At 27.8% G+C, this 10648-nt stretch overlaps 1 protein-coding gene across 1 annotated transcript in view; it reads left to right on the top strand.

Annotated features, from left to right (window-relative positions):
* Positions 1-8238: 8238 nt before the first annotated feature.
* Positions 8239-10648, top strand: part of LOC100573944 (E3 ubiquitin-protein ligase AMFR) — a 32364-nt gene continuing 29954 nt past the window's right edge. Inside the window, exon 1 of the mRNA XM_003242736.4 lies at positions 8239-8835. Within this exon, the coding sequence (XP_003242784.1) occupies positions 8593-8835 (243 nt within the window). The 5' untranslated portion in view covers positions 8239-8592. The remainder of the gene's footprint in view (positions 8836-10648) is intronic.

Genomic DNA, 10648 nt, shown 5'->3' with positions numbered 1-10648 from the left:
ATATTTTATTGATATTATTATTGTTGGGTAAGTTGAGATCATTTAAAATGATTCAAAAAATGTACAAGTTTAAAAATGGTCTGAACTTGCTACTTAATAAATATATCAATAAAAGCATCCAATATGTTCTAGATAATAATCTTATCTTGAAATTTTATAAGAGGTAAATTTACTCTAATTTTAGGAATTATGGAGTAAAATGTATTGTTGGGAAATATTTCTTTATCACACTGTCTCAACGCTTCTAAACAATTGTTTGGATATTTTACATACTTATTAAGTTTGGTATACCATATATTATGTAGTTCAGCTTTAAGCTTTTAACTGTTAGCTTATCAGTATCGAGGTAAAATTCAACAAGTTCATCAAAGTTTTCTGAATAAGTTCCAGAAAATAAACAGTGAAATCCTAAAAAACAAATTTATATTTTGAGTACCTACCTATTAAAAGTATATTAAAAGTATCGACAACTGCGGGGCAGTGTACATATTCGAAATTGGAAGCATTTAACGATAAAATACGAATTGGGAAATTGTATGATAATATAATTTGACAAGTACATTATAAAGATGCATTATTTGTTTTGTAATAAAAAATAAAATTAATACATTCAATGGCACCCCCATTTTTTTTTGGGGGGGGGGGGGTCCGTTGAATTTTAACTTTCCAAATTTGAACTTAAAATGACTATAAAAATAAACTGTGTAAATGTATTTTTTAGATTTTTTTGGTAACAGAATTAATTACTTACGTGAAATCTTGTTTTAAATTTTCAATTCTTAGATACAAAAGTTAAACATTTTATAAATTTGTAACTACAAAATAATTATTCAAATTAAAATTTGATAAATTTTGTCAAAATTCAATCTTTAAATGATTATAAAAAAAAATTGTGCATATGTATTTTTAATATTTTCAGCTGCTATTGTAACAATATATCAGGCATCTTGTATTACATTTTTACATATTTTGGCCGAACAGATAAAACTTAATTGATATTTATAGAAAAAAAAACTAAAAAAAAATAGAAAACTGACCTTGTCCGTAAACAGCTCAAAAAGAGTCAAATTATTGTCAAAATTTGATCGTATATAGAAAATGCTAATATAAACATTCAGTGAAATTTTTAAGTACCTATCTGCAGTCATTCGTTTTTTAATTACAGTAAAATAAGAAAATCGTCACATGAGAAATCGAGCGAGTATCAAATGTTGTAAAAATATGAATTTCAAACGCTCATAAAAATTTAATTTGACTTTCTTGTAGAAATTTTTTTTTTGATAAAGGTAGACAATATTATGTGGAATCGGTATTCATGTCGTATGCGGTCTACCGACCGTTTCTATACGTCATATGCGGTCTACCACATGGTTAAAAATATGAATGAATACATAAATGTATGAATTACAATATATTTATTAATGTAGAATTTCAATATAATATTTAATAATACAGATATATAAAAATATGCATTATAATTCGTTATAAAATGTAGGTAAATTTAATTAGTATATGTATTAAAAACTAACTGACAAAAAATGTAAAAATATATAGGAATATGCATTATAATTAATTATAAAATGTAGGTAAATTTAATTAGTATATGTATTAAAAACTAATTGACAAAAAATGTAAAAATATATAGGAATACGCATTAATAAATTTAAATTAGCTACAATATAATTTCACATCTCTTAAAAAACAATCAAATGTGTTGTCATTCTTGTTTTTTAGACGCCACGATTGTTCCGCCAAATACGAGGGCAGCAATGATGAGATGTACCATGCATTTTTTTAATAATTCGAAGTTTTAGACTTCCCCATAAACTTTCAATGCGTTATGTGTGCGCACCACTGGTGGGATCGACAAAAAATTGGGAATGATTGACGGTTTTATGTATATATCCTTTATTTTCTATCGTCTTATATGCAAGCCATTCATCTGAGTGTATTTCTGTACCAACTTCAATTTCATTTTGAATTATTTCGTGTAATGTTTGTCTGTCTCTTTTTTCTACAATAAAGTATCTTGCATCAATAACACCATTTTCATCTTTTTGACATATACCAAACACCCATGGACCAGTTAGTTTTTTACCATAATTTCTATTATTAAAATCAGGTTCCTCTTCGTCGCTCAACTCGTCTACATCAACATTTTCAGTAGCAATATCAGCCCCCAATAATCGTCCTCTGTTGTACTTTCTTTTACCACGCATTAAGGATTCATCGACTTGAACAATAGTATTTATACCCCCCATTTTACTTCTTTTTTCAAAAGCAGCTATTGGTATGTCACGGCATAAATTCATCCAGTCAGTCACTGTGTGATTTCCACGCCCCGTTAATTTTATTATAGTACTTTGTGGTATTTCAAAACACCAATAATATGATAATTCTAAAATTTGTGACAACGATAGACCAGTGACCACTATTGCATTGACCATTTTTATCAGTATACGTGAAAAACGTGTTACCTTTACGGACGGATTGAGTTCTTTGACAGCCTTTCTTTGTGCATCGTATCACTGTTCGTTCTTTTCCTCTTTCTTTGCGAGTATAGAATTTAGTTTGCGAGCCACATAGTGAACACAAGGAGGAGTGCCGATTTCAATAAGTCCTCTTTCCTTTAAAAAATCTATGGTATTTTCTTCCGATTGAACAATAGCATAAAAATGTTTGGCTAATATAATGCTTAATGAAATATGAATAATGCGTATCAAGTGACAAGTACAATGGCACAAACTCAACTGTAACTGATTTTCTCATACGTATACGATTATTGCTATATTGTATTAACCGATATTAGATTAACCTATATTGCTATAAATCGTTAAGATAAAGCTTAAGAATTTGGTAATTCTAAAATAAATATGGTGCGAGAATAGTTGTCCCGCGCTAAACAGTTTTTGGTATCGCCGTCGGATAAACGGGAATGACCTAATATATATATATATATATATAGATGCGCTACAGTAGACCGCATATGACGTGTAGAAACATACATGGTAGACGACAAGTGTGCGGTAGACCGCATACGACATGAATACCGTGGAATCTTGTAATACATTTACAAATCTTAGATTTAAAAAGAACAATTTTTACGAATTCTTAACTCAAAATAATTTGCTAATTTTCGTGATTTTTACATATTTTGTCAATTTTTGAACTTTAAATGCTAATAAAAAAAACTTATAAAATTGGAAACTGAAAATGTCCCTAAACAGTTCAAAACAAATCAAAATATTTTGAAAATGTTATTATGTATAGAAAATGGAAATATAAACAACCAGTGAAAATTTCATGTACGGTCATTTGTTTTAAAGTTATACCAAAAACCAAAATCGATTTTCTCGAATATAGCTTTTGCGTAAAAATTCCAGTTTTTCCTTAATTTTTCTTTTGTTTTTCACGGCGCTTTTGAAAACTATAGGAAATTTCAAATTTTGACCTCTCGAATGCACCAACTAGATTCACTTTCCCATCAAACAAGATACTGTTGAAGAAAATCGAAGCAGTTTTACTGCCCCAAACCGTGATGACAGACATAAAAATAAAAAACACATATCATTGTAAAATCAATACATTCATCGTTCCACTCAGACTCTAAAATCAGAATTTAAATAAATAAATAATTAAAAATGGGTGTGACTGATGAGCCGATGAATCAAGAATCACCCTGTATAGTGTATAGCCAACGCATATTGACCTCAAGTCTCATAGGACGGCATACCGATACCTCAATGTATAAATTTTAAAATAAAATTATATAACGATTTCGTGTTTGTTCGATAGCAATGGGGCTGTGCGCTGACGTGTAAATCAGACGTCCTCGTCACTTCATCGCTCAACCAGCCGGCCGCGGCAGCCACGCAATAACGACTGACGACTGTCAAAACTGTAATTATTCCTATCGGCAGATTATAAATTATACCTAATATAGTACAATTATTTCATACACGATACATATGTCCATTTCTTACCTTCTATACAGCCACATCTACGATAATATAGTTTGGACGTGACCTGAGACCTGCAGTCACCTTTGACTGATTTTTTTTTTTTAGCAACCTATAGATAATCACGTAAAATCACAATTTGTAATTGTATTCACTATTCATTCAAATTGTGTCGTGTTAATAATTTATTATTTATTATTTATATATGTATTGTCTACTGCAAATTATTTAGTGGATACATTTTTTTGAAAATGTTGATACTTGTTGTTTGCACAGAGGCACTTAAGAGAAGGTCAGCGCACTATTAATTGTTTTCTCTCTCTGGTCCACGCACAAAATAGACAAAACGCATTTACGCAGAATCATTTTTTCTATGTTTTAAGTAATCTTAGAGTAAAATCATCTATTACAAAAAAGAATAAAAGATAGAGAATAATATTTTTGAGGGAATGTCATATTGATTTGCCCAAATATTGTCTCAAAACAATTTAAACATAATTTAAACGTACAACATTATTTTTGTTTATTTTGAAAGTCGAACACAAATTCGAATAACAATAAAATATAAAATCGATATGTCATTCCCTCAAATATACTATTCTCTATCTTTTTTTGTAATGGGTGACTTTACTTTAAGATTACACTTTAAAAATTGAAAAAAATATTTTATGATTATTGCATAATATTTTATGGATATCTTAAAATAATTTTATTCATGGAGATTGATCAATCCGCCACACCATTATTGCATATACTATAATGTAACCAGACGTCCAACATTTTGGGAAGGGGGGGTTATCCAGCATTTATAGCTGTTGCTGTTCAGGGGCGTATTTAGGGTTGTAAAACAGGGGGGGGGGGGCTAAATGACTATGAAAATTACAAACAAAATTCTTACTTTTAGTTATTACCTATATTTGTTTTATATTATTATTTGTTTATTTATAATTAAAGTAACACTTTTTAATTAAGACTTTTTAGTTTATTCAATTAAACATAATTCATTAATAAGAACAAATTTGAATACAACATAGCAATTCACAATCAATATATTATAAAAGTTATTATATTATATTATAAAACAATTTCTCAAATAGATATATGTACAATGGTAATATTTTGTCATTAGATTTAAAATATAGTCATAGTAGTCATACAAATTACATTACATACCTAATATTACAATTTTAATTTTCTTGGCTTTTTGGCAAACTCATCAAGAATTTTTTCTTTGTTTAAGTTCTTCAGTAAATCTTTTTCAATGTTTAGTATTGCCAAATTATCAAAACGATTTTGTTCCATTCTAGATCTCAGCCAGGTTTTAATTCTCCTCATAGCAGAAAAGGAACGCTCACAAGTAGCTGTAGTAACAGGTAATATTAATATTTAATGCTACTTTTAACATTTTTCTTAAATTTGGTAGTACTGATTCATTAGCAATGTTTATTAGTTCATCAAAATCCCATTCTTCTTTTGATATGCAATTTTTTGCTACCATCATTTCTGCTTTTAGTAGATCAGAATCAATTTTAAGTAACTTCTGATAGTGGTTAATAAAAGGGTCAGAGTCATTAGTATTTAGTTTTAAGAAACTATCAAGAGCATTCGCAATAGATAAACTTTCACTTGAAAATCTGCTATTCAATGCTTGACGGAAAATAGTGTGAACATTAAAAAATAAAACCATTTATGATATTTTATGAAGCGGGTTGAAAACTTGAAACTTGGTAGTATACCATTGTCAATTTGTTAATATATATGAACTTTAAGGTAACGTGTTAAATTATGGACGACAAAATCAGAGTGGATCCGAAGAGGGGGGGGAACAAAGTGGCATCACCGAAGTTTCCCTAGTGTCCCACTGTGTTTAGCTAATTGTGTAACCTTTTTCTACTTTTTCCCCCCACCAAGAAAAAAAAATAAACACTGGATCCGGCACTGGACAAAATTTAATATAAATTATAGTACCTATATACTGCATAATAAGGCTTATTATCTATTGCGATAGATACATTCAAATGTAATAAGAGTTTGAACTTTGAAATAAATATGAATAAAATGATGTGTTGGTCGTTAGTCAAATGAAAAAAAATATTGAGATGAAAAATATAAAATAATATTGTAATGGTACTCATCATCAATATTCTGTAATCTATATGAATATGGTAATTACTAATTACCTAAATAAACAAAAATGTTCCAAGAAAATAACTAAATAAGTGTATACTGAGTATTGTAGATCACCTTGTAATTTGTATATCTTTAAAGTTTAAGCATCCGTTTCTTGTAGACATTGACTTCGTCGTCGTGGTCAGTGCATAAAGTGTTGAACCGGTCGTCGAGTTGCCATTACGATGTGCAGTTCAAGGGCATCTGTAAACAATATTTAACGCTAGTAAGTAATAATAATACCGGAATCGATCCGTAGCCTATAGCGCAAAGAGTGTTCCGGTTTTGCTTCGTTTCCGGTTATTTGTGTTGAAGAAAGTACAATTTCATTAACAATTTATTAATGTCATTATAGTACATAAACTAATATTCTATATTAAGTACTCCGTGAATTGAAATTCGAGTACTAATCTTAATTCACTCAATCTATTAAAATCATTACACTCTTCAGAAGGGAGAGGGGGCTATAATAGTTTAATTCTAAAAAAACATAATATGATGCAAGCAAACCTGTGGAAGGTACAAATAGCATATAATATAATGTCTTGACAATTTACCAAATAATAAACTGTATATTGTGTACACTGTACAAAATTACAAACATTTCACAACAACAATTTAAAACTGAAAAAATCTAGGAAGTATGCTTCTTATAATATCGCTATAATTATGCTAATTTGTAGAATATGCATATTCACTTCAATGGGCGTGGGAAGCGTTAGCATGAGGTTTGGTTTGGACATCCCCTTCAAGCAACGTGACATGTATAATTCTTTGATTGGACTCTTAAAGGTACCTATAAGAAGTGTAAGGGATTGCAATTTGAGGCTATTCAAAAGATATTCAAAATCCAAATATTCATCGATAAGAACAAATAATATATACAGCCATGTCTAGAAAATCTAAAAAAACACTTTAAGCCTAGGATCTATAAAATTATTATCCAACCGGCAACCACCTTCACCAATAGTAAGCAATTAAGCCTAGCAAGGGGGAACCTATGTAATATATATCAATATAGCAATATTAATTATTAAATAAGTAGATACTTCGTACCTACTATATTATAGGTAGTGTTATCGCGAATTTCGTATAAACTGAACAAAAAAAACCAATTAAAAAAAGAAAATTCTGAACACGGATTGAACAGAAATCGCCAAATTGGGATGTTATAGTGACCGTGTAATATATTATCTAGTAACCTACATAATATACAAATAGTGGATTTTACCCAGTACTTTTAGAAATAGGTCAGAAATTATATTATTCATAGAAAGTAACAATTTTGTCATTTTATAGTCACCTATATATATAAGTTATAGCTATATAAATTATAAGGTATATCAAAACAAAAAAATTGTATGCAATCCTATTGGCTATATAGCTATTATTTATTAATTTATTTTTTACTTATTAATATATCCAGACAACATTTTGAAATAATAATATTATAATCACGAATAATATTATTATAAAATTATAATAATATTTAAGTCGACAATTTTATTAAAAACGAAAAATATTTTTGGATTAAAATTTACAATATTGCCGATATTGATTATCCATTTGAAATTTCTTAATCCTAAAAATATATTAGACGTAAGAAGACGAAGATTACCTAATAGGTAGGTAAGGGTAACCATATTTTGTCAATACGTTATGAGTAGGTAATTATGACGCTTTAATAATTAATAACTAATAACTAATAAGTATAACCAATTTTTAAAGGATTAGACCTTTTTGTCTTATAAAAATTAAAACACCTAATAATTGAGTTCCAATAATGGTATTTTATTTTTGTATTTCATTCAATTTAGTATTTACTTAAAATCAATGATATTACGTCTTATGATGTGACGTGGACCTGTGAATTGTGTAGATGAACCTTATGACTTTGTTGTTCATTTGCATTTTAAATGTTTAGTGAAATAATAAATATTAAATAGGTAGACCGAGCGAACCAAAGCATCGAGGACCTAGGTAGATAATTTATTCCTCCTTGAGTTTGATGTCTAAAATAATCCATAGAGGGAGCTGATAGCTCAAAACAAAATATCAAACGTGACGTTATGACGTCACATTTATTATCATGATACTGAGCCGAGCACAACTACAGAACAACACGGTAGTACGGTACAACTGACTTCTCACTACTGTATTGTTGTTTTATCAGTCAGTTTTATGTCCTATCTTGCGTGTTCGTTTTCAATGTTGTCGTTCTTGCGAATTACGATTTTTTGTAAATTCTTTTTGAACATAAGTTATAATAATTACTCATGTTAGTACGTCTATGGTGTAATTCTAGTGAAACTGTTGAAGTGTACCTATATACTATGGTTAATAATCAATAATTTTCTTTTAAATTATGTTTGAAACGTGAATTTTATACTAAACTCTGTTAATCAGTGCGTCTACCAAAAAAAATAAGTAGACCTATTTTACGAATATACCATCTGGAAAGAGCATGTCATTCATGATGGTTGACCGACTGCCTGTTCCTAAATTATCTACATATATTTCGGCTACTGTATTATCCATTTCAGCAGCTACCTACTATTCAGTTAAATACAGCTTTGATGCATCACATGAATCAAATTCTAATATTCAAGTTGATGAAGATCCGACAAAAACCGATCCAATGGATGTATATTATGAACAAATGCTTAATGTATTGGCATTTATGTTGCAAGATCCTCTATGCTTTTTGGTAAGTTGATTCATACGCCACATATTTAGTAATATTTAATTAATAAACATAATCATAAAATAGTAGATATTAAGTACCTAATCAGTAATTTTGACTGAATGGTTTTTACTTTATATATAAATTAAATTATTTTATGATTCAGATGTTAAGATGTTATCTCTTCAGCTTATTGTAGTCTGTAGAAAAATATATATAATGTAGGTATAGATTGTAGGATTTTTAAAATTAAAATTAAAATACAAATTATGTTTGTATCCTAAATCCGTATATGTATATTGTTATTTCACATCTAATGTACCCATAAAACTTTAATGTGAAGTAGTAATTACCAACAAGATAAATAGATAAACCATAAATTATTTGTTTGTAAACTATTTTCCTTAGTGAATAATCCAAATATTCAATTAATTTATTTTTACTTTGATACTTAAATTTATAAATATTTAATATATTTAGGTAGTATTTGGTTCTATTATTTGAATATTATATTTTTAATTAATCATGAATACATTAGTTTATTTAATTATTTTAGGTTGAGAATGGCTTAATGATTATTGAAAATATTAAAATCTAAATTAATATATAATTGAATAATATTAAGAATACAAACTGATCAATTATACATATTATCTACATACATTGCCACCTTGGGCTATATGACACAAATTATGTAAAGTTTTTTAGAATTCCCGCAATTGTAATATTTAATTCATGTGTGATATTAGAAATGTAGAATATTAATAAGATTTTATTTTGTGTACCATTCATCCACAGGCGCAAATAGCATTTGGGATTTGGAGGGGCTAAAGCCTTACTTTGATAATATTGAATAAGCTTTAAACAAAACGTAGGAAATGTTTGGGGGCTATGGACATTTTTGGGAGGGCTTAGCCCCTAAAGCCCCCTCTATTTGCGCCTATGCATTCATCTAGTTGAAATTAGTTATTATTTTTGTTAACCTCAGTATTTACTACAATAAGGAATATTTAACTAAATTAATTAAATTGATTTACCTTTGCATAAAATAACTTTCAAGGTAAACAAAATTAAAAATAAAAATATGAGAATATAAAGATGTTATCCTTATAAATATTTGAATAATTTGGCTTCCCATGTTTTTATTTTTATACATCATTCAGCTTTAGCTTATTATTTATTTACATGCAGTATTGACAACACAAAGTAAACAATTTCAATTTGTTTCTTTTTTTTTTTTAACCATATTCTTTTATATTATAATATTTATCTAATAATTTAAACTGTTTTAAACTAATTATTTTATTAATGCATAGGTAAATGCATTATGATTTTAATAAAAACATTGTAAAAGTTAATACATCCATTGCATTTTAGATTCTTATTTAATACTAAAATAATTTGAGAAGAATTTCAGTGATTTTTATTATAAATCTATTCATTATGTAGGGCTTCTCATAAAAATCTCTGTATGACTTTATTATTTATTACAATATATAAGATCGAATAAACCCTACATAGCTCACAGGTTTTTGAAAAGTAGTCGAATAAAGTTCTCTAAAAATTGTGAAATCGAAAAATGTAATAACTATGAATAATACAATTTTATAAACTAAATTAATAATTATTATAGTCATATATTAAATTAAAATAATATTTTATTATTTTCAATGTTTAAACAAAATTTTTCTATTTTTTAAATACCTATCCAATAGAGTTTAACTTTAAATTTTTTATTATTCTGTATTTCTATTAAAGCATTAAATAAAACGTACGGGTTATTTTTATTTCCTTCTTATTATTAATACTAGGATATAAAATTGAGGAAATAAAGATA

The sequence above is a fragment of the Acyrthosiphon pisum genome, chromosome A1 (genome assembly GCF_005508785.2).
Source record: "Acyrthosiphon pisum isolate AL4f chromosome A1, pea_aphid_22Mar2018_4r6ur, whole genome shotgun sequence".
Classification (NCBI taxonomy): Eukaryota; Metazoa; Arthropoda; class Insecta; order Hemiptera; family Aphididae; genus Acyrthosiphon; species Acyrthosiphon pisum.
This window is presented reverse-complemented; position numbering and strand designations above follow the sequence as displayed.